This window comes from Fringilla coelebs (assembly GCF_963513975.1).
Source record: "Fringilla coelebs genome assembly, chromosome: 24".
NCBI lineage: Eukaryota > Metazoa > Chordata > Aves > Passeriformes > Fringillidae > Fringilla > Fringilla coelebs.
Genome location: NC_140050.1, coordinates 5,470,013 through 5,494,094, shown reverse-complemented (window position 1 = coordinate 5,494,094; position 24,082 = coordinate 5,470,013). Strand labels below are relative to the sequence as shown.

Here is a 24,082-nt window from a genome sequence, read left to right as displayed (position 1 = left end):
GGCCGGGCCGGGAGGCCGCCGCTCGCTCAGTGCCGCCGCGCCATGCTGCGCCCGCCGCCCGCGCCCCCCGCGCCCCCCGCCCGGGACCGCCCCCGCGCCGGGCCCTCCCCCGGTACCGGCCCCGCCCCGGGCCCCGCCCCCGCCCCGCCTCTGACACATTGTTGCCACCGGCGGCCGCGCGCGCGCCCGGCGCGGTCCCAGGGCGGGGCTCCCGCGCGCCCCCGCGGCCACGCCCCTGCGGGGGGGGGGGGGGGGGTCGAAGAGAGGGGGGGGTCACACCGGCGGGGGGAACGGACCGGTACCCCGGGAGAGGGGGATCTGCATGGGGAGGGGGTCACAGCGACCGTGGGGGGGTCTTTGGAAGGGGCGGGGGTCGCACCGGGTGGGCTGAGGGGCTTTGGAATTGGGGGGGGCTGGGAAGGCTTTGGAATGGAATGGGGGGGTCCCAGCGGCGAGGGGGGGGCTTTGGGAGGGGATGGGTCACACTGGCAGAGCAGGGGGGCTTTGACAAGCGGAGCGGTTCACTGGCAGGGGACTGGGAATTTGGAAGGGGGGCGTCACATGGGTGGGGAGGGGTCTTTGGAAGCAGGAGGGAGGTTTGGGGGTCCGTCACCTTGAGGAAGGGATGAGTTGATGGGGTGGGTTGGGGTGCCCGAGGAGCAATGGGCAGGAAATGTTCGAAGGGGCAGTGAGGGGCTCACCCTGGAGGGGACAGAGATGGGGACAGGGACATGTCCTGCAACCCACAGGTGCCAAGGAAAGACAGACAGACGGTGACAGGGAGAGTCCCACCCTCTGCAGGGACATTTTTTCACCTCTGATATAAGGATAAATTAAACAATAATTTGTGATAATGGATCATTCTGCTTTGTTGAAATCTTGAAACACAGTGCCCTGAAGCTGCTGCAGGGCCATGTCCAGCTCTGGGGAGGACAGACTTTGGGGAGTACACGGGAAATCCAGTGGAATTTTTGGTCACAGGTGTGCCACCCAGCCGCATCCCTGAACAAGGACACCCCACAGTGCCAGAGCCAGCCACATCCCCAAGCCAGGACACCCCATGGCCCTGGAGTCACATCCCTGAGCAAGGATGCTCCTCTTGGGCTGTCCAGGGGAGCTGGTCCTTGCTGGACAGGACCTGCTCTGCTCCCAGAGTCCCCTAGGTCCCCCCAAGGTCCAAAAACTGTTTCAGAATGATGAATGAACACAGAGGGACTCCAGACCCTCCTCCCCAGGGATCATGGAATGTCCCCCTGGGTGTCCTGGAGTGTCCTCCCAGGTGTATAGGTCCCCCCTGAGCCCCTCAGAGCCAGAGCTGGCTTCCACCAGAATTCCTCAGGTGCCTCCAGATGCAAAGACACTTCCAGTTGGATTCACAAAACACCAAGGTGCCCATTAAGTCCATCAGGAGGAGCAGTTCCAGCACATCCCGCTGCCTGTCCTTCTGCTCAGCATCTAAATATCCCTGTAAATCCATCTCCATCTCACGAGCTCTTAGGAGTTTGTCCGTGCTAAAAGGGAGGGAGCGGCCCAGTGTAAAACACCTCCAGCGCCACACAGAGAGGTGGGATATAAATAAAATATGGATCCTCCTCATTATTTATTTAGCAAATCTGTTTAGGAAAAACTCCACGGACTGTGGGGCTCAGCATCCCTCCTCCCACCCCAAACGAAAACAAATAAAAACCAAATTATTTCAGAATAATGCTGCCGGAGCGTCCTCCCGCGCGCGGCTCCATCAAGGTTATCCATCTCCTCATCCTGCTCCCATCAGGATCCGTCTCCATCAAGCCCCCGACAGCCAATCTCCCTCCTGTCAGCGGACGCTGCCATAAACCCGGACACTTGTCTGTCAACTTCATTTGTTTCCATTTCTCCAGCCAAGCCACTAAAAGCCTTTCCGGGCTCTCCAGGAGGTTCCTCCCAGCTCGGGGAGAGCGGTGCGAGCCCTGGCAGAGCCACATTCCAGGGCCAGCTCCAGAGGCAGGGCACAATCCATAGCTGCCACCCCCCAGAGCAATCCTGTCATTGTCTGTGGGCTGGGGAATGGGGATGATCCAAAGGGCACCGTGCTGGCCAGGGGGTCAGCCATGCCTTCTGGTGCCAGGTCACCAACGGGAACAGAGATTCCCAGTTCATCCCAGCTCGGCCCAGGGCATCCCAGTTGAACTCAGCATATCCCAGCTCAGCTCAGTGCATCCTGGTTTAGCTGAGTTCAACCCAGTGCATCTCAGCTCAGGCCAGTTCAACCCTGTGAATCCCAGCTCAGACCAGTGCATCCCAGTTTGGCTCAGCTCAGCCCAGTGGATCCCAGCTCAGCCCAGTGCATCCCAGCTCAGCCCAACTCAGCCCAGTGCATCCCAGTTTGGCCCAGTTCAACCCAGTGCACCTCAGTTCAACCCAGTGCATCCCAGCTCAGCCCAGTGCATCCCAGCTTGGCCCAGTTCAACCCAGTGCATCCCAGCTTGGCCCAGTTCAACTCAGTGCATCTCAGCTCAGCCCAGTGCATCCCAGCTCGGCCCAGTTTAACCCAGTGCATCCCAGCTCAGCCCAACTCAACCCAGTGCATCCCAGCTCAGCCCAGCTCAGCCCAGTGCATCCCAGCTCAGCCCAACTCAACCCAGTGCATCCCAGCTCAGCCTAACTCATCCCAGTGCATCCCAGCTTAGCCCAACTCAGCCCAGTGCATCCCAGTTTGGCCCAGTTCAACCCAGTGCATCCCAGCTCAGTTCTACAGGAGCTGTGGGGGATCCCAGATGAAATTCCCTGGAAAATGGGATGATCCATTGGGATCAGGCAGGAGCAGCCCCACACCTGCTCCAGTGCATTCCCTCCCAGCCAGGATCAGTCCCAACCTGAGGCAGGGCCCAGCCCCAGCCCTGCTTTGCATGGAACGACTTCTCCTTCCCCACTCCTGCTAATGGGAAGGAAAACCTTTTCCTGGATTTTTCTGGCTTCTCCAAACAGCACCAAGTTGTTTTTCTAACCAAACAAAACCAACTATTTGCCTTAATTACTGTAAATCCTGCAATTTCCAGCCCCCAGCTCCATGCAGGGGGCAAGGCTGGATGCAGGGAGGGATAATTCACACCCGCCTTCCTCTGCATTAATTGGATCGGCCAGGAAATTATGGAAAATATTTGTTACTGATAGAAAAACCCTTCCCATTAAAAAGGTGAGGAGTCACAGGGAAAGGGCCGGGAAGCACCAGCACAGAGCAGAGCCAGGCTGCTGGGAATGGAGCTGCAACAGGAGAAAAAGGGGCCTGGGCAGGTCCCTTGGAGCTTCCTGAACTGGAAGCACCTGAAGTGATGGGAAATCCCAGGGGATCCAGCAGGATCCAGATGCCCGGCATGGATGCAAGAGGGTGGTGCTGATGTCCCCAGTCAAGGGATCCTTGGCATTGTGTGGCATCCAAAGGCACCAGCCCCCGTCCATGGACTCCGATCCCATCCAAAGGCACCGACCCCCCAAAGGTCAGGGAGGGGCCCATCCCTGGCTCACGGGGCTGGGGGGGCAGTGCTGGGGACACCCATCCATGTGGCCAGACTGTGGCACAGCTCTGGCTCCCAGGTTTTGCTCCCTGGAGCCTCCCACGTTCCTTGAGCTCCCAGTTTATTCAGGATACCAAGTCAGCTGCCACAGATATGCAAAATGGCAAAACCCCACGATCACATCCCAAATGTGGGTGCACCCGGAGCTCCTGTGTGGCCCCCGGGATTTCGGGCAGTGTCTCCCCTCCAGCGGGATGGGAGAGAGTCACAGCCTGCGGCTCAGGGTGGGAACTCGGATCCCGGGAACACCCAAACCCCTCCCGCAGCCTGGGCACGGACACGCCTCGCCCGGGGCCGTTCACACCTTCCCCCAGCAGCACCGGGCGCGTTCTGCCGCCTCATCTGATGCTCGTTAAAACACCCAGCCCCAAAATCCAGCTGCAGATAAATCCTTCCCACGCCGGAGCCGTGCTGCCACGAGGGAGAGCGGCTCCCCTCGGCTCGGTGGCATTTGGTGACCGCTGTCCCTCGTCCATCGGGGACGGTGGCACCGAAGCGCCCGCTCGCAGCAGTGTCCGCAAAACAATTTCCCACCATGAATTAACTCACAGTCCCATGGCGAAGGGGGAGGGAACGGTGCAGGATGGCACCTGCATACCTGCGCACACCTGGAAAAACAGCCGGGAAACCGTCAAGGGCCAAAATCCCGCGGTTTCGGCCCAAAGCTGAGGCGGCGGCGGCGGAGCGGCAGCACCGCATTGCTTAGGCAATACCCCCCTCTAGTGCCGGTGCCCCTCGCGGCCCCCCGGGGTTGTCACCGTGCACTCGGGTCACCGCTAATGCGACACAGCCCTGGCCCCTGCTTGGATTGGGGAAAACACCCGGGAAAGCAAAAACCCCCGCAGATCGCAGCTCCACAGCCCCCCCCAGCCCTGCAGCCCCTCAGCCCTCTGGGGACAAGCCGGGAGTTTTGGGGAGGGTCTGCAGCCCCTCACCCCTCTGGGGTCCCGGCACAGACCATTCCCAGAACCCTATAAACGGCGCTAAAGGGACACAACGCAGTGACACGGTCACCGTGTCCCTCTCCCACGGCCACCGTGTCCTGCGCGCCGGCCTGAAGCCCCGCGGCCCCCGCTGCCATCCGGCTGCGCTCCGGGAGCTTTTGAATATGGAAAGCGCAGGGGGAAAGCGTTTTCTGTTCGGCCAAAACCCACCCAAGTGGAATGGGGAGGGGCGGGGGGAGGGAGGGCAGCCCGAGGAGTTAATCCACTTTGAATTGCAGCGGCTCTAGCCCGCGCTCCGGGTTGACAGCTTGACAGAGACGGATTGGCAGCTCCCGAGGTGAGACATCCCGGCCGAGCCACGGAGCCGCAGGAAAACCCGGCTTGGAGGTGGCAGGTTCCACCGTGTGGTTTTCCATGGTTGGGGGGGGGGGGAAATAAATTAAATAAATAAAGGTGAAAAGGGAGAGCAGGGAGGTGGAACAGGCCCTGGCAAGGGGAATGGTTTCCTGGAGCCTCCCTGTTACAGGGAGGCTCCTCAAGCATGCCCAAACCTGACCCTGGGGTCTGCAGGCACAATCCCCCAGCGACCACCACAGCATCATCCCCCAGCTTCCACCCAAGTGGCTGAGGCACTTCTCAGCTCCCACAGGACTTGGGGCAGGGTTTTCCCATCGGGATCCCCGAGGAGCTGCTGGAATACAGATGAATAACAAACCGGGGTGAAGGAGAATGGGCACCGTGGGGTAGGTCACACACCTGCTCAGGGGGGTGAGAGGCGAGCACAGCCCCAGGCAGGGCGTTTAATCCCTGAAAAAGGCATTTTCCAGGCAGGAAAGAGCTGGGAAGGCGAGGCCCAGCTCTGCCTCCCAGGGCTGCTGCCTGTCAGCAGCCGGGAATCACTGAACTACGACGGATGTCTCGGAGGGATGATAGGGCAGTGACCCTCATATTTTCTGCGGCGAGCGCTCCTGTAAGCTCCCTTTGTGCTGGAATGATGGGAATTCATTACAGACCACCCCCCGCTGCACGCTGGCTCCCAGGGGAGGGATCTGCCGGCTCTCTCCAAGGCTAAATGGGATTAGGTTATCTCCCGGCACGGATACCCAGACAAGAGCACACCAGGAACGGTCCCGGAGCATCCAGCCCGGGACTCAGCAGACACAATGGAGGTATCACCAGCTCCTCCAGGTGAGGATCCATGATCTGCTCCCAGATGGACACAGCAGGGAGATTTACTGGTGATGCTGATCCTGGAGATGTTTGGTGTTGCTGTGTGTTTTGGGGGAAAAGTCACTCCGTTGTGTGGCTGTCACCAAAGTACCCTTACCCTAATCCTGACCCTCATCCTGTGATCAACTGCTCAGCAAAGAGTGGCACAGGCTCTGCCAGCCCTGTTCTCCCAGTTTTTGTGCCAGCAGCCCTGATGCCACCATCAGTTCTGGATCACGGCACAGGGAGTGGGGCTGAGCTGGGCTTCACCCTGGGAGAGCTGGGAGAAGCCAGAGGGAGCATCACTATGCCCAGCCTGGCACTGCTGGCACTGCTGGGGCTGCTCCCAGGAGGACCCACTGTGAGCTGCTGCAGGAGCAGGAATCCCCAGGCTGGGCCAAAACAGCTTAAAGCACCAAAAGCTCCATCTCAGGGGCAGCCAAAAGCAGAGGTTTAGTTGGGGTGGAAGCACCCTCATCTGCCCTGCCCACAGTGGGGCTCAGCTGCTCCATTCTGGGAAATTACTGCCCCTAAAGACCACCACAGCCACCTCTCAAAGACCACCATGATCTCCTGAAGCCCCCACCACCGTGACCACCTCTGTGCAGATCCCAGCACAGCCCTGCTGGGCCCCCCAAACTCTTCCAGTGCCCCCCCTCAGCACAAGCACCAGCTGCAGGGTTGGTGTGAGCATGGCTGCACTTGCTCCACTCCCTCTCCCTGTGGCTGCTGGATTCCCTCAATCATGTCAAACAAACCCAGAGAAAAACACATTTGACTGCATCAAAGTTCAAACCTCCACCTGGCCGCGTCCCCGAGCAGGGACCCTTTAAAGCTGCGAAGATGTAAACTCCCCCAGGTCTTCATTATGTCTTACAGGCCCGATATTATATCAGATTATGGAATCATTAAACAAAAAATTGTACTCGGCGCTGTCCAGAGGGGCCTCCAGTTACCTTGTCTAAATATAACAGCATCATTTTTAACTGAGGAGCTGGTACAGTCCCTTGGGCCTTCATTATATTTCATGGGTCTGGGCTGGAATATCATCTCCCTCATCGGAGAACTCATCCTGCACTCGTGCCAAGGCCAAGGCCAGCAGTGCTGGATGCCCCTCTCCATGGGACACCTCCCACCCCATGGGGCACCCCCTCACCCTGCACTGGCAGAGAGGAGTGGGATGGGCTGACAGCATTGAATAAAGGATGGAGAGGAGGAGATGAAGGGAGAACAGCGTCAGGGAGGGGGGGATCAGAGCCAGGTACGCGCCCAATTATTTTAATTGCGTGTAGGTGCCCTTCCGGCTCGCTGATGCGACACATCAGTGTTTACTGCGCCGAGCAGAACCAATTATGTTTGAACATCGAGGGGCTGAGAGACAGCAAATAAACACGGTGGCGTGCGGGGGGCTCCGCCAGCCTCCGTTTGCACCCGTCTGTCAGCGCCCAGCCAGGCATGGACCGGGAAAGGGGGGGCTCCTGGGATGGCTCCAGGCAGGGAGCCCCACGGAGCAGCACGGCGCCCGGAGGGGAGAGGGAATAGATCTGTTTGGGAAAAAAAAAGGGGCAAGAAATAAAGCTGTAAAGCGATAGTTTCTGGCGGGGCTTTGACACGAGTTGTCAGAGGCGGTGGTGCGTGTGCTCCTGTCTTTACAGTAAATAACTGTCAGCAATTAGGAAGTGGAGGTGGTTCGAGGGAGTCGGGCGGCTCCGCGCGTCACTCACCGGGGGTGGGGAGTGGGGACCACCGGCAGCGGCCCCGGGGCTGTGTCCCCTCAGGGAGGAGCTGCCTTTGCCCCCGGCCTAACCACAGCCAAGGCTCAAACCCCCAGGCCTGCTTGAATTCCCAAACATCGGGGACAGGCACAGATCCTAAGGGTCTTTTCCAACCTAAATGATTCCATGAGTCACGAAATCCCGGGATGGTTGGGGATGAAAAGAACTTAAAGATCACCCAGTCCCAACCCCCTGCCATGGACAGGACACCTTCCACTATCCCAGGTTGCTCCAAGCCCCATTGTCCAACCTGGCCTTGGACACTTCCAGGGATGGGGCAGCCACAGCTGCTCTGGGCAACCTGCGCCAGGGACTCTCCACCCTCACAGGGACAGATTTCTTCCTTATACCTTGTCTAAATCCACCCTATTTTAGTTGAAAACCATCACCCCTGTCCTACTGCAATAGGTCCTTCAACACACCCCCAGGACCTGGCCCCCATGATCCTTGTGGATCCCTTTCCCCCAGGATATTCAATGATTGCATGATCAGTAATGAACCGAGCCCTGAGCCTCATCCTCCCCCCTGCCCTCCCCATCGCTGACATCTCCATCACCTTCCTCTTCTTCCTCCCACCCCCCTGGCAATAATTGGCTCCAGCTTCCAGCTCTCCCTTTCCCTCCTCCCGGTTTTCACTCCCCTCTGCTAAGAGCAGCTGTAGCCGCGGCTCAGCCTCCGGAGCTGCGAGTTCTTTGACACCAATAACCTCTGTCTTTGTGCTCCGGGGCTCGGCGGCCGCTCCCGCTCCCTCCCAGGCTGGCACAGCCCGCTCCCCCCGGCCTTGAGCAGCCCAGCTTCAGAGGCTCGCTGGAGCTCAGCCCCCGGAGCTGGGCCCCGGGGGAGCGGGCGCGGGGGACCCCCAGCCCCCGTTCCTATGGCGACCGAGGATGCCGATGTCGCAGCCCGAGGCGGTACCTTTGGTACTTACGGATCAAACCGCAGGGCAAGCGGTGCCGGGGAGGGGACACGGAGTGCAGGGAATGCAATGACTTGAATTAAGAGCAGGAGAGCTGGCGACTCCCCTCGGAGCAGGGCAGGAGGAGGCCAAACTTCCCCTGGGTGGGTTAAAACTCGATTTTTTTTATTTTTCCCCCTGTCCCTAGCCTCTCCCAAACTTTGGGAAGCACACACCCAGTGAGGACAGTGGGCTGGGATCACCAGAGTGGGCTGCAGGGCACCAGTCTGATGGATATTGGCCCTGTGCTCACCAGGGGAGCCAGAGGTCAGGAAAATCCCAAACAGGTTCCCAATACCTGCCCCTTAGGGTCCTCCCCAGTGGCCCAAGGACCACCTTCATCCCCCCCCCATGTGCCCATTGGTGTGGGAAAGAGCCCAGGAAGGGCAGGGAGAGGGTGAGCAAAGCCCAGCTCTTCCCTGGAGGAGCAGCAGAAGCTGGGGGAACCCCCAGCATCCAGCTGCCTTCACAACAGCCAGGACCAGGAATGTAAAAGGGAAAAGGTGACTTCTCCCTGATTTTGTGTCTCCTCACAGCTTCTTTTCTTCTCTTTTCCATCACCCTCCTTCCTTGCTGCTCTTTCCGCTCCGGAGCATTCAGTGCTTTGCTGGGGCATTAAGAGGCGGCAGCTCAAACTGTTTAGTGAAGCATTAAAGGGGCATGAAAACACTCACATCATGGGAGCTGAGAGCCCTGGAGCATCCTCGGGAAAAAAGCACCTCCCAGTTCTGGGAAATAAGACATATTTCTGTGCTCATAGCACCAGACAAAACCCATCTCACAGCTCTTGCCAGCCCCATCATCGGCCCGGCCGTCTGACATTCCTCTGCTCCTAAAGTCAATCCCTTCCCATTCCCATCCAGGTCACTTGGGAGCAGCTGGGCCACCACCCTCCCAAGCCACCATCTGCCACCATCCAGTCACTCAGCAGCCCCCCAGGATACCTCAGACATGCCCAAACCCTGGGATTTGCATGATTTAGACACGTTAAAACCATCACAGCTTGGGCACATGAAAAGGAGCCAATTCCTCACTCCCTCCTTCCCATATTCAGCAGAAACCTGCAAACACCCCAGGGCTAAAAAGGGATTTTCCCCCTTTCAAAGGGTTCAGAACCCATTGGGCACACACAGAGCTCAGGTGTCCCCTGTGCCCCATCCCAGGCTCTGAATGCAGCACCAGATCCAGGAAAATCAGGAAAAGTCTGAAAATCAGAAACCTGACTGTTCCATGGAGGAGAAAGGGCTGCTCCACATGAGCCCTTCAGCAAGTGGCTGAGAGTTTTTCCTTTAACCAGCTACAGGGAAACTGCATTCCTTGGGAGGGGCTGCTGTCCTTGTCCCAACACCTGGAGGTGGGAGCAATGCCTGAGCCCCATCACCCAGCCCAGCTCCCTATGGGAACCATGAGGAACATTGTGAAACATCACAGCAGGAACGAGAGGGTTTGGGGCTCCCTCTGAGAGACCATCATCCCTTCCCAAGCTCAGAAACCAATCCCAGAGCTCCCACTACTACAAGGGCCCAAGGCATCCCAAGCATCCCCAAACGGGGCATCCCTCAACTCCAAGGATTCCAGACAAGAAATGGGATAAGCTGGGGAACTATCCCAGGGAAGCACCATTTCCTGTGAGCACATAGAGTTGGAGGAACCAAGCAGGTGCCCTGGCCAGGGCACAGGACCTGGGTGTGCTGCTTGATGCTCCCAGCTCTGAGAGGGTTTGGCACAGGCTCTGCTCCAGCCATGACTCCAAGAGAGCTGGACCAGCTCTCCCATTTCAGCAGGATGAGGCACAACTGGTGCTGCTCCCAGATTTATCTCCCCCTTCCCTTGCCATGGATTTGCATCTCTCCTTTGGGCAGCTCGTTTCCAGCACAGAAAGGGAGAAAAGGCTCTGTTGGGGTCTCCTCCCTCCAAGGGCTCCATTTAGGTTCCCCCCACCAAGGGCTCCGTGCAGGGTCCCCCCTTCCTTCCCCAGCAATTGTTATGTTAAAATCCCCAGGACATGTTTCTGCAAAGAATTAAAGGAGGGTGAGGAGGGGATTGTTTTCGTCAGTGTCTCACCGAGTCTCTGACCTTGAGCGTGAACAAAAACAAGAAAAAAGGAACTTTATGCAAATCTCCCTCACTCCGCACAAGGGGGAAAATAATAACGGAAAATGGAGATTAGGAATGCAAATCGACTTAATGAAGAGGCAGGGGCTGGGCAGGAGCTTGTTTTGCTGTTGTAGAGACGACTCACCCCGTCTGGTGCTGCTGCACCCCAGGTCTGATCGTTACAAATTATATCAGGGTGGGGAAAGAGAAACACAGGAAAGGTTTAATTCTCTAATCATGGCGTTGTTCATCTCCCCTGCCCATGGCTGCTCCTTCCAAAGGCCTCTCACACCTCCCTTGAGTCAACTCCCAGCCATTCACCACCCAAAACTGACCCAGCCTCCTACAGATCCCACACTCTGGTGCCCAGTCTCACATAATGGGGTGCAGCTGCTTCCAGGGCTCCGAGGGGACATTGTGTCCCTGCTGCTGGAGCTACAGCTCCTAAGTGTCACCCCAGATGGGTCTGGCACTGTGGGACCCCCCTGCTCTCCACCAACCCCTTCACATGGCTCAGCTTCACCACTTAGATTATTTTCCTCTCCTTTTCCATTCCCTCACCAGTGTTCTCAACCCAGGCTGCTGCACTGGGGCGTGGGAATGGCTCCCACATCCCCGTGAAACGGCCATGGAGCAAAGTCCTGGTCCTGGCAGGGATCTCCCACACACCCCACAGTGAAGTTGTGACCAGCCACAGCCTGGACACAGGACTGGGATCACAAGGAGCAGCAGGAAGCCACTGGCACCTTTTGAGGGGGGATTTGTCACACAGAGAAGTTGGGATGGAAATGGCTCAGGGTGACCCTCAGCACCCCATTTCCAAGGTTGTGGAATGTAATTGCCTCTTCCCACTCAAAACCCACCTTAGAATCACAGGATCACAGAATATCCTGAGTTGGAAGGGATCTACAGGGATCATAAAGTCCAACTGCCAGCCCTCCTCAGGACAATCCCCAAATCCTACTTTTGCCAGGGCACAACACTCCTGTAAAGCTCTGCTTTACAAAACCCTGAGCTCAGAGCCACATCCACCATGAGCAGTCAGTGCTGCGCTGGAAGGTGCTGAACACCCAGATCCCCCTGGGAAGATGATCCCAAAGCTGCTGCTGGGTCTGTCACTGCTGGATCACATGCCCTCGGGTGATGTTTCCTCATTGGAAGTTTGGAATTATTTTCCTTTCTTCTACAAAAGAATTACCAAGCTCAGTTCTATTTAACTGAGCCTTGCACTGGCCTGAAGATGAAATCAGACCCCAATCCGATTCCAAATTATGCTGGGATCACAAGGAATCGCCTGGGCTGGCTGAAAACCAGGCAGGATTAATTCCTGAGGTGTCAGAGCCCCCAGCATCCCACTCACCCTGGCCCCACTCTTCTTAGCAATCAGAACAGATCCCACAGACCCGAGGCTGCCCTCAGGACACATTTAAACCTCAGCCCAAAGGTGCTGAAAAATTCCTGGAGTGTTTAAAACCGAGAGAGGCCCCAGGGGCAGCGACCTCACCAAGGCCTGGAAACCATCCCTGGGCTCCGGGTCACGCTTCTCTCCGCCAACGCCAGGGCTGGTGATGCTTCCACCCCACAAACACCCCCCTTCCCTCCCTCCCAAACAACATCCATGGGAGAGTTTGGCTGGGAACGCAGCGCTTTAATCTCCTGGAAGCCTTTGACAACCTGTCTCGTCCTGGCTTTTAGCTGCGTGAGAGCTGCTCGTTAATGGAGCATTAACCTTGGAGAGCTGCTGCAATTACTCCAACACTAATTCTGACAGTTTTTGGTGTATCTGTTTGTTCTTTTGACAGGCAAAAGGAATTTCTTTTTAAAAGCTGTTTGATACATTTGAGACCTTCTGTCCACATTTCTTTTTTTTTTTTTTTCTTCTGCTGGAGATGGGAAGGTGGGGGGAACGTGCAGAGGGGGAGACGCTGCCTTCCCACGACACCTCGTTCAGGCACCAGTTGGGATATTTCCCCCCTCCCAAGCCCTTCCTACCCCTGCTTTAAGTCACAGAAGCGTTTGGTCTCTCCTGACCTCATTAGGGTAATTAGGAAACCTTTTGAAGCTGGGAAAATGGCTCTGAGCGCTGGGAAAGGAGGAGAGCAAAGAGGCTCTGAAGGAGCACGAGGATGGAGAAAGCGGGAGAAAAACATCTTCAGCGGCGAGGAGGTGACCTGCAGCTCTGCTCCCCTGGAAAGCTCCTTAAATTGCCTCTTTTAAGAGGATGGAAATCCAAGTCCTGGTTATCCCATAAGACCTGGGCAGCCAGGGAGCAGGGAAGGAAAAAGGGTGGTGGGGCAGGCGCGGACTGAGCCGAGGATTCCACTTCCATCTCTGATCCATCACCACTTCCCCGCGTGCCCTTTGGAAATCAGCTCTTGCTGTGCCTTAATCCTTCCTTCATTTGAAAAAAAACATTCCCTACATGTTATTTTCTATGTGGGAAACACAGGCTTTGGAGGGAAAGGGCTCCCTCTGACTGTGCAGCTCCCAGGAAAAGCAGGTTGCTCCTGGCGATCATCCACCCTGGAAGTGGTGCCAACCAACACCTTGATCTGAAGTCTGATAAAGCCACAGCCCACCTGAGATGGAGGCAAAAGGTGATCTGGGTTGAACTCAGCTGCTTTCCAAACCCACCTGAGCCAGCAGGTAACTCCTGGGTGACAGGAGTGGGAACCTTCCTAAGAACACTCAGCCCTCTCTTCCTCTAATAAATGTGGGAAGCGTTTTCCCTGCACTCAGCCCAGAAGCCCGAATGATGACTGTGGTGCAGCTAAAGTTATCACAGGGATAAAACCTCCAGTTCTAAAGGAAAAACTCGCTATCACAGCCCTTTGCTACCAATCACAAAGGGCACAAACCCGTTGCCTCTCTGTGTTCTGCAGAAAGGGGAGTTTGATGTGAGAGAAAAGCGGATTAAAATAACACTGGCAAGAAAAAGGATCAAAATACACCGATATACCCCGGCACGAGCGAGTCTGAGCCACCGCGCCCGAGGTCCCGCTGTGCCTGCGGCACACACTGAGATGGAAGCACTGCCACGATCCTGCTCGGCTGCTTTGAGGGTCCCCTTTGTAAGAGAGGCCCCCCAGCCACCCCTCCATCAGAACATCCCACCAGGAGCTGCTTCTCCAGGCTGTCCTCAGCAGGCAGAGCCAGCCCTGCGCCGCCAGCCTGCGTTTCAGCAACGCCATGGGAACACTGGAATGGTTTGGGTGGGAAGGGACCTTAAAAATCATGCAGTTTCACCCTCTGCCATGGGCAGGGACACCTTCCACTATTTCAGGTTGCTCCAAGCCCTGTCCAGCTCAGCCTTGCAGATTTCCAAGGATGGGGCAGCCACAGCTTCTCTGGGCAACCTGTACCAGCGCCTCTCCCCCTCACAGAGAAGAATTTCTTCCTTTTATCCACTCTAAATCAGCATTTTTGGTTTAAAACCATCACTCCTTGTCCTACTGCAACAGGCCCTGCCATACATCAACTGGAATTGGATTTGATGATCCTTGGGGTGTCCTGGACAGGCACTTGGGGGTTGCAGGTAGAGCAGCACCATGGCCCCCCCAAAATCTCAATCCCCTCAGCTGCTGCTCATGGAGTTAATGCCCATCAGTTTTTCCCTGTCAGGAGCAGCCTTTCCAGCAGTTCTGCAGGAGCGGGGGTGGCTGGGCTCAGCTCGGGCTGAACAATGAAATAATTGGGATTATTTTAAGTACATGAGGTTTTATTCTCTTAAAGAGCGAGAGTAATTAACCACCTGAACATAACAGCAGCGTAGTGGGGCAGAGTGAATGCTCCAGAGAGGGGCTGGAGCCTCTCCAGGGAAACCTTCTGCCTTCACCTCACAGGGAGCAGGACAAACCTCCTGGTACTCTGCAGGGGCTGAGCATAACCCTGGAATGGACTCTTCTGTCTGCAAAGCTGAAATCTCAACACCCCCATTTCCAGGCTCTGAATTATGTGGCACATGGAAGCATTTTGAGGATGTCCAGGTGCTGCCAACAGCAATTCCTGGGGATTCCAGCATGGCAGGAGGGAATCACACCAGCACTGGGAGACATTTCCAATGGGAGAGGGAACGAGGAGGGTGCCCACACACCAGTTCAGTGCAATTTCAGTTCCATTTCCCAGCACTGGATGTGACATCACGAACCTCCTCACACCCAGGAACTACAATGACTGGGTGACCACAAAATCCCAGCATGGTCTGGATGGGAAGGGAACTCCCAATCCTTGTTCCACCCCCTGGGGGGCTGCTCTAACCCATCACCCCCATATTCCCCACAAGCAGCTGGTAATTGTCTACAAACACCTCTCCATGTGCAGGGGCTCTCTAAGCCCTGCTGAAGCAGGATCTATTCAGATCCACAGCAATCCCACAACCCGTGGAAGTGCTTCCAGCAAATCAGACCTAAAATCCTCTTTTTCTGGCAATTCCAGCCCGGGGGTGCATGGAAGTTCCATCCCCCTGACAGGTATCCCTGGACATGAGCTGCAGCTTGTGACTTTGATCCAGCATTGTGAGAAGCAAACATGGGATTGTAACATCCAAGGCATCGTCTCCAATTTAATTTTTGGGCTGTTCTCCCCCTTCCCACTGCAATTGCACGTTCAGGAGCACAGAGCCCCTTTCATGTTTACTTATCCTTAGATTGCAAAAATTGTCATGTGAATTCCTTCTCCAATTAGCTCTGGTACTCAAAAATAAAATATTGTTCTGTTGCCAGCACAGTTCTGATCATTCCTGTCCTTTATACTTTTATTCCCCAGAGTCACTTGAAAAGCGGACGCTCCTTCCTCCTCCCCTGCAAAGCCCCCTTGGAAAATTTTTAAAACAAAAAACAAGCAGCAATTCTAAAGGAAAGGCTTTGGTGGCTGAAGTGCCACTTCCATTCACCTTTCCATGATGGAAGGGAAAAAAATAAAGATCAGAAGGAGGATTTAGACAAAAAGCCAACTAAGTAAAGGTAATTTCTGATACAGGAAAATCTGCTTGTTGTGTAGAGGTGCTTTGTTGAGTGGAACAGAAGAGACATCAGAGACTCTGCAGCAGGTTTTCAAACATTCCCAGCTTCCTTCTCAATGTGCCACCCAATTCCACACCAACCCAGAGACATATTTTGGAATGCCAGTGTCCATGGAATGAAGGTGAGGAAGACCATCCAGCCCCTGCCCACAATGAGCCCCAGGAGTACTGTGAGTGCAGCTGAAAACATTTATGGGGAAATTCCAAGAGCCATCCAAAGTACCCAGAGCCACCCAGTGAGTGTGTGAGCAATAAATGGGATAAAATTTGTGACACCTTCCCCTGACCCACTCATCTGCTCACCCATCCAGGGCTTGGCCCCAATGGGACCAAGAGCCCGGCGTGTTCATGGGGACAGCCTGTGACCCAGAGAGCTGCCCATGGAGACAATCCCAGGATAGTTTGGGTTGGAAGGACCTTCAAGCTCATTTATTTCCACCTCCTGCCATGGGCAGGGGCACATTCCAGTAGATCAGGTTCTTCCAAACCCCATCCAACCCGGCCTTGGTTAATGCCACCTAAAAAACCCGAAGGTTCATTTGGTACTGGAGAAATGCGGTGACAAAGAACTCCAAAATTCATGAATGGAGTATCCTTTCTATATTCTAAATTTCTAAAATATTTCTAAATTTCTAAAATATCCTTGCTATATTCTATATTTTTCTCCTTTTCCTCCTTGGGGGCCTGGAGGGACTTGGACCATCTCTTCTCCCAGATAGTGACTAGAAAAAAATCACACACAGACTGCTGTCACACACAAAAACACCAAAAAAACCCCACAAAAACAGAACAAAACGAAGAAAACCCCACCAAAACCTAAACCCCCCCAACTTTAGACACAAACCCTCATTAAAACCAGGGGACAGTGAGTGAGAGAAGAGAGAGAAGAGCTCTGTTTGCCAGCAGTGCTCCCTCCCCGGGCTGTGCCGCAGAGGTGATTTCGCACTCCACGGAGCGCGGCGTGAGGAGCCGCAGCAGCAAACAGGCTCTGGAATCAAAAGAGCTCCCTGGCACTCCACCGGCCCCGCAGCTCCCATTCCAGGGAAGGAAATTTGCATCCAAAGCATCAAGAGCACTTTACCTCGAGTTTAAAATAAATTCTGAGCAGATCCATGCCGCCAGCTTGTGTTTGTGACTGGAATCCCAGCCAGCGCCAGCCGGAGCCTGTCCCCATTGAGAGCTCGGGAAGAGGGGATGGCACAGAGCAGGGAACAGGGATGAGGGGAGGACAGAACAGCTGCAGCTGGTCCAGCACCACGGGCCACAGCAATTAGTGCTAATTGGGGTAACAGCCCCCTGAGCCTGAAAAGGAACAAGCACTCGGTTCACATCCTGTGGCAGCTCCCAGCACCGCACACAGACAGAGCTTGAAAGCACAGAATTATGGAATTTTTTTTGAAAAACCCTTGAGATCATGAAGTCCAACTATTCCCCTGCACTGCCAAGGGCACCATTAAACCACGTCCCCAGGTGCCACACCCAGGGGTCTTGTGAACACTTCCAGGGATGGTGACACCACTACTGCCCCGGGCAGCCTGAACCAGGCTGGACCCCTTCCTTTTGGGGAAGGAATTTTCCCTTTACATCCAATCTAACTGGACAGGGTGATGGTGTCCTGCCCACGCTGCTGCACAGGGAATGCTGTCAGTTCATTAGCACTGCAGCTAATTTGGCCCAGGAAAGCCAGGGTGCCCCCAGGCTGATGCTGTTCATGTCTGTGCTGGAGCTGGTGGCATCACTCCATCAAACCAGGGCATCCTGAAACCCTGTCAGGCCCAGAATCATAAAAATCTTTCCCAAACAAGTCCTGACAGGGCCAGGTGGAACCTGGTTCAAGTGGAGTTGGGCAAGACCCTCCCCTGCTCTTGAGAGAGACACTCCCCTGAGAGAGAAACCCCAACAGCTCCCCAGGAGCCACCCCAAAACCTGCTGCTCCCCCACCCCGGTGCCAAGAGAGACACAACCCCCAAAGGGCACTTCCAGCTCATCCCAGACAGCTGCTGGAAGAAGCAGATTTGCCTTTCAAGGCACCAGGATTTATCTGCAGCTTCCCCAGGTGCCAGCAGTGCCCTGGCAGCTGCAAGTCTGGTCTGTGAGTGCCACCTACAGGGATCCCCTGTGCCCCAGCTCCTGGTGTGCCCCGACCCTGCTGCCCCCCAGAACCCCACCAGTAACGAAGGGAAATCGTGGAGCAAACAAAACCCTCTCGGCTCCTTGGCTGCTCCAGGACACAGGCAGGGTGGCAGAGGGGGACAGGGGGAATGTGGCTTCTGTTTTCTCAGTGCCACTGATGATGAGAAGCAGGTGTGAGTCAGGGAACGCCCTCGGGTTTGCTCTGGAATGAATTCCTAGCAGGGAGGAGCCAGGACATTCCTATTTCAGCCTGGAGGAGACTCAGGGGAGACTCCTGAGGGGCAGCTCTGATCTCTGCTCTCTGGGACAAGGGGCAGGAGCTGAGGGAAGGGCTGGAGCCGAGTCAGGGGAGGTTTAGGATTGGATATTGGTTAAAGATTCTTCCCCAGAGGGTGCTGGGCACTGCCCAGGCTCTGCAGGGAATGGTCCCAGCCCCAAGGCTGCCAGGGCTCCAGGAGCAGTTTGGACACTGCTCTCAGGGATGCACAGGCTGGGATTGTTGGGGTGTCTGTGCACCCCATCGAGTTGGACTCGATGATCCCTGTGGGTCCCTTCCAACTCAGGAGATTCATTCCATGATTCTATGATCCAGGGAATAGCATCTCCTTCCTCACTTCCAAATAAGCAAAATGGAACTTGGTTCTGCGGCTGTGGAGAAGATGGAATTGGCCTCACAGGGACTTTATTTGGTCCTCTGTACAATAAAAGGGATTAATGTGAGAACAGGGAGAAGGGAGGAGACTTCAGAAAACTGAAACCAACCCAGAGATGACTGGAGAATCATGCAGTCACTGAATGGTTTGAAAGGGACCTAAAAGCTCACCTCATTCTACCCCCTACCATGGGCAGGGACACCTTCCATGGACCAGGCTGCTCCAAGCTCAATCCAGCCTGGGCTTGGACACTTTCAGACAGGACACAAGGTGAGCAGCAGCCCTGGGAGCACAGTGTCACTGCCCTGTGAGCAGGAGCAAGGCAGGGGGAAAACCCCAAGGACCCCATAAATCCATGAGCTCACCACAGCAGCCTCACCCCACAGGCTCAGCAGCCCATGCACACAGCAGGGAGGGATGGGTGGGCTGGATTGCTTTATTCCAGTGGTTCCAGGTACAAGGGAGGGGATGCTGCAATGACAAGAAAACCATGGATCAATACCACGGCCAGTGGCTGTTTAAAGACAGATCAGCAGTTCCAGGAGGGCAAAACACAAGCTGCTCCTTGGGGAGTTCAGACAACAATGTACTCAAGTGCTGTTTATTGACTCCCACCACAGACACAGGACCTTGCAGAGCTGCAGGCCCCATCCCAGGCACAGAACAAAACCACCAGAGCTGATCTCACCCCGCTCCCATGGATCCCATCAACCCTGCAGATGGCCCAGTAGGTTTGGGCAGGCCAGTATCAGCAGCAGAGCATCCCAGAAAGCCTCCAAGATAACAGAGGGATTGTGTAAACTTTGGAAAATTGGCTTTGGCTTAATTCAGAGCAGACTGCTGTAGTCAGTCACGATGCACACAGGTGGTGACTGTTACAGGTCGTGGTCCAGTGGCTCCTTTTGGTGGGATGAGCAGGAATCCTGCAGACCAACAGGCACATGGAACCTCCACCAACACCTGATTCATCCAGAAGAACAGTGCAGCAGTGGCTGCTGAGGCCTCAGCCTGCCCAGGGCCAGGCACGGGTGGGTCCATTTGCATTCCTGTGTTTAGCCTGAAAAACTACAACTGGAAAGCTACTGGAAGATGCAACTGGGGCAAAGAAACCTAAACCAAGGGTACCAAATACACATGGAGGAACTGAAAGAGTAATGGCAGGAACACCCAAACTGCTCCTTTGTGGAAATGTCCTTTTGTGTTCAAAGCTGCTGTTATTTGCAGGATCCACCCCAAAATCCCCTGCCCTGGTCTGGCACTGCTCACACTGCAGGAAGTGCCAGATTCAGCTGATTCTTCCCAGAGAAATGGGATCATGTTGAGCACCCCAAGGAGTCTCAGATCTGTGACTTGGTTTTCTCTTCTTAAAAAAGGTCTCCAAGGACTCAGAGCAGAGCAGGGATGGAATGTCAGAGTCTGCAAAGGCAAATCCAGATGCCAACTGCTGCTGGGGGGCAGGATGGAAGTGTAAACAGTTTCACAGGGTCCCTGATGAGCTCCAACCTGTCTTCAGCCCAAGACCAGGACAAGTGACAGGCCCACAAGTACCTCTGTACCCTGCACCCTTTTAAAGGTGGCCAGCAAGACTCTGAAGACATGGAAGTGGTGTAGAAATTCCAGGTTGGCACCTCAATTTCTTTCCCTGGTACCTACACAGCACAGCCCTAGCACCTGCTCCACGCCTTTCCCTGCTCAAACACAAGCATCTGCTGCAGCCAAAATTCATTCCAGCAGAATTATTTTCAAGGCAAGACCTACTGCTTGAGGTTCCCTCTGATCTGAATAATTTAACAACAAACAAATGCTCCACTCCTGCGAGGGGAGGAAACTTGAGAATTGCAAACCCAATCTGCCCAACAAGAGGGGAGCCTAAGGAATGCTCAGAGGCATCACTCCAGGTAAAGGAAGGATGAGGAATGTGTTGGTCAAACACTGAGCATGGCAGTAGATTGGGACAGTCAGGCTTCAACAGCACAAGGAACAAGTTTTCAGAGGGAATAAAAGAGCCAGGGAATTACCAGCACATGCAGCCCTGCAGGATGAAGAAAGATCCCTGACCATGGATCACAGAGCTCCCCAGGGAAGCTGCAGCCGGGTGGAGCCATCCCAGCAATTCCCACATGGAACCTCTGCCTGCTCCCATCTGCAGCAGCCACAAAGCAGGGAACACCCAAAAGAGACGTGAAAGGATCCAAACGACAGGAAAACAGGGCACATGCAAGCGCCGTGTGCACATGGCAATGTTATTAAAAAAATATATATGTATGTATTTTAAAATCCTTTGTGCACATGCCATGGGCGTGGGATTTCTCCAGGAAACCTCACCTGTCCTGAACAGACAAATGTGGCTGCTTGCACAGGATCACAGCACTCCCCTCTCAGCTACCTCGGGAGATTCTGCAGCATCTGCCAGCCCCCAGCCTCCCCCTGATCAGCACATCCCTGTCCCTTCTCCAAGAGTCACCGGTGCCCCTGATCCACAGGGGATTTGCAAGCCAAAGGAAAGGAGCCAGACATTCCAAAGATTCACCCTAAAGGTGAATATCCTAATTTTTTACCCTAAAGGTGCCACAGGGACTCTCCCTGCCCGCAGGGCAAATCCCTCGGGTTCTCCAAACAAAGGCACTACCAGCTTGGTGGGAAGTGGGATTTAAGGATGTGCTGTCAGTTTCCAAGAAAGGCCATAGACAGAAGCACTTGGAGAGAAGTTTTAGCAGCAGATCCACCCAACAACCACCTCCTGACACATTCACCTTTGGTCCTACACAATCAGATCCCAAATATCCACGTAACAATGGGCTGCAGGAAAGATGTCAGCTGAGTACCAGCCAAGGGAATGAAACTCCAGGGTCCTTGAGAGGAGAGAATTCATCCAGGGTCACCCTGAATCACAGTAAAGAGGGGTTGGGGTCCCCCTTTTCCAGTCATCAGCTGCTCCAAGACACTCCCCGGCTCGCATCTGGCTCTTCCTCAGGTATCACAAAATCCAGAGCTTGGCAGATGTCACACGTGTCCTGGTGAACTCACAGCTGGGGCTGGGCAGAGTCCAGGCATTCCCAGCTCTTTTGGTAGCTCTTTTGGAGAAAAATTCCTTTGGGTTGTGGCCCCTTTCATTGGTTAACACGTCTGTAAGCCCGTGAATGACCTGGATTATCCCAGTATTTGCCAATCCTGCCAAATGAAACTCGTTTAACTCCTTCCCAAAGCTGCTCTGTCTGAACTGTCACCCTCCCACCCCCGTTTGTGTAACAGAGCCAGAGCCCTCGCAGCTCCTCCCAGAAGCTGATTACAGAGACACTTCCCAAAGAAGTAACCTGATATTGCATGAAGGAAATAGGATCAGCCTGGAGAAGGAATCTGATGCTTCCAGGGCAAGGAGAGAGGGATATGAGGCACAGGGGCAGCTCTCCAGCTCAGATTTCAGGTGCTGAAAATCATCCAAGAGCATCTCCTTTACCTCAGCCTTTCCCAGTGCAGTGAACAGCTCCCATCTTTCCCCAGAAATGTCCCCAAGAATGCATGTGAAGAAAACTGCTTTGGTCCCCTCTCCCTGCCCCAGCTATGGAAGGGCTCAAACTGTTAGTTAAGTCACTGTAAGCAGATATAAAACTTGAGTACTAGAGATTCCACTGGGATTGGACCCTCCATCATTCCAGGCAGCCAGTGCCGTTGGTCCTGAGTCATCTGGAAAAAAAAAAAGAGACACCCAAAAATCAGGGGGGAGCTGAAGTGACATTCCTCGAGGTGACATTCCTCCTCAGCTTAAAATTAAACTTGTGGGAAGTGAACACAATGCTGGGAAAGCAGGAATGGATATCCCCGAGAGACTGGGAGTTTGAACTGTGATGAGACCTGGAAGCAATGCCCAAAATGAAAAAAGAAAACCAAAACAAACCAGGAATTTTGCTGGTAAAACAGGAATGTATATCCTGATGGGTCTGGGAGTTTGAACTGTGATATGAGTTGGAAGCAAATCCTAAACTGAAGGAAAAAAAAAAAAAAGGAATTTTTGTTTCCCTGTCTAACACAGGGAGGCCCAGACTGGGCACAGGGGCTGCCTCTCCCAACAGCTCTGTGACCCCACAGCAGTGTCCAAAAAACCCTGTCAGTGAGACTCTCCTGGGCCAGAAAATGAGGAAAAGTGAGATAAATCCGTGTGCCAACACAGAGACCACACACGGGCGTTTTAATTTATGCAGATCTGGTTGTAGGAGCTGTGCCAGAGCTCCCACAGCTTTGGGAAAGGAGCCTCAGCCCCTTGTGAGGAAAAGAGCAACACAAAAACCACACAAAATGCTCCCTCACCGCCTCAGGTTCCGGCTTTCAAAAACAGTGTCTTCATCACTGTCCAGGGAGCCCAGCTCGATGTTCTCGTCCTGGCTCGACAGCAGCCCGTACTTCTTCCTCTGGGGTTTCTTCAACCTGAAATGAGTTTTGGGCTCGTTTCTGGGGCCCTCGGACCTGGGGCTGAGGGACACGGAGAGCACAGTGAGTGAGCCGCTGTCCCCACCCAGCGGGGGGGTTTAGCGGAGATGGTTTAGCGCTAATTACCTCGGGTAATTAACAGTGTCAGGGATTTACAGCAACGCTTTGGACTGGCTGCCAAAGGGATGTGCCGGGGAAGCAGAGCGCCGGCTGGCGAGGGAGGGAGGGAGGGGGATTCAGGGAAAATGGGCACGAACCCAGGGATTAGGAGCGGAATTGGGGCAGGCAAGGGACAGGGGACACTGACCGGCTTCGGGGGATGCGGAGCAAGACCGGGACGGGCAGGGGCACAGCCATGGGGGACAGGGACAACCGGGACAAGCAAGGACACTGCCACAAGCAAAGGGGACTGGGTCCAGGAGCAGGACAACCAGGGTGACATCCCCGACCAGGGGGAACCAGCACCAGCAGGGGAGAGAACCCCAGAGCCGGGACAAGCTGGGACACAGCCCGGGATAACGGGAACAGGAGCTAGGACCAGCAGGGACACAGCCCCGGGTCAGGGGACACCAGGATGGGGACAAGAGCTGGAGCGGGACCAGCAGAACACGGATACAGCCCCGCTCGGGTGCCCGTCCCCGCCTTGCACTCACCGGAACGCCCGCAGCATGAAGTAGAAGGCGGCCAGCGCCGACAGAGCGCTCAGCACATAAACGGCGCGCCTCAGCACCGGCAGCCCCGACCCCACCGACAGCCTCGGCCCGGACTCGTGCTCCGTTCCCGACTGCGTCTCGTTCCGTGTGGCCGCCCGCGGCGGCTCCGTGCTGTTCCCCGGGCTGGGGGCGGCGGCGCGGCCGAGGTGCGGGACGAGGAGGAAGAGGAGGAGGAGGAGGAGGAGGAGGCGCGGCATGGCCGGGCCGGGCTGGCGGAGCGGCAGCGGCGGCCGCAGGAAGGCGCCGGGACGGTGCGCGCGGCGCAGGCCCCGCCCGGGCCCCGCGGAACCGCTCGCGGGTTCCGGGGCTGCGCCGTTCCGAGCCGGCCGTGACCCGCTCACGGAGCCGCCCCGGGGCTCCGACATTTTGCCCTCAGGGTTGTTGTTGTGCACTCGCAGGCTGCGCGCACCTCGGCGGGGCCGCCATTTCTCTCTCACTTCAACACGCCGTCCGTCACAGACGCCATTTTCCGCTCAGGGTCATCCTTCCTCTCTCAGGGCTGCCATTGCCCTCCCAGGACTCTCATTCCTCCCTCAAAACCGCCATTTCCCCCTCAGGGTTGTCCCTCCTCCCTCAAGGCCACCATTTCACCCAGGGTTATCAT

The 24,082-nt window shown here is 55.5% G+C and overlaps 1 protein-coding gene across 1 annotated transcript in view; it reads right to left on the bottom strand.

Moving 5' to 3' along the window:
• The window catches only part of LOC311162573 (ephrin-A2), a gene marked incomplete at its 5' end in the record, with an annotated part of 61,753 nt that extends 38,221 nt beyond the window's left edge, over positions 1–23,532 (bottom strand). Inside the window, 2 exons of the mRNA XM_084220976.1 lie at positions 22,646–22,762; positions 23,419–23,532. Coding sequence (XP_084077102.1) covers positions 22,646–22,762; positions 23,419–23,435 — 134 coding nt within the window. The remainder of the gene's footprint in view (positions 1–22,645; positions 22,763–23,418) is intronic.
• Between the last annotated feature and the right edge of the window lie 550 nt (positions 23,533–24,082).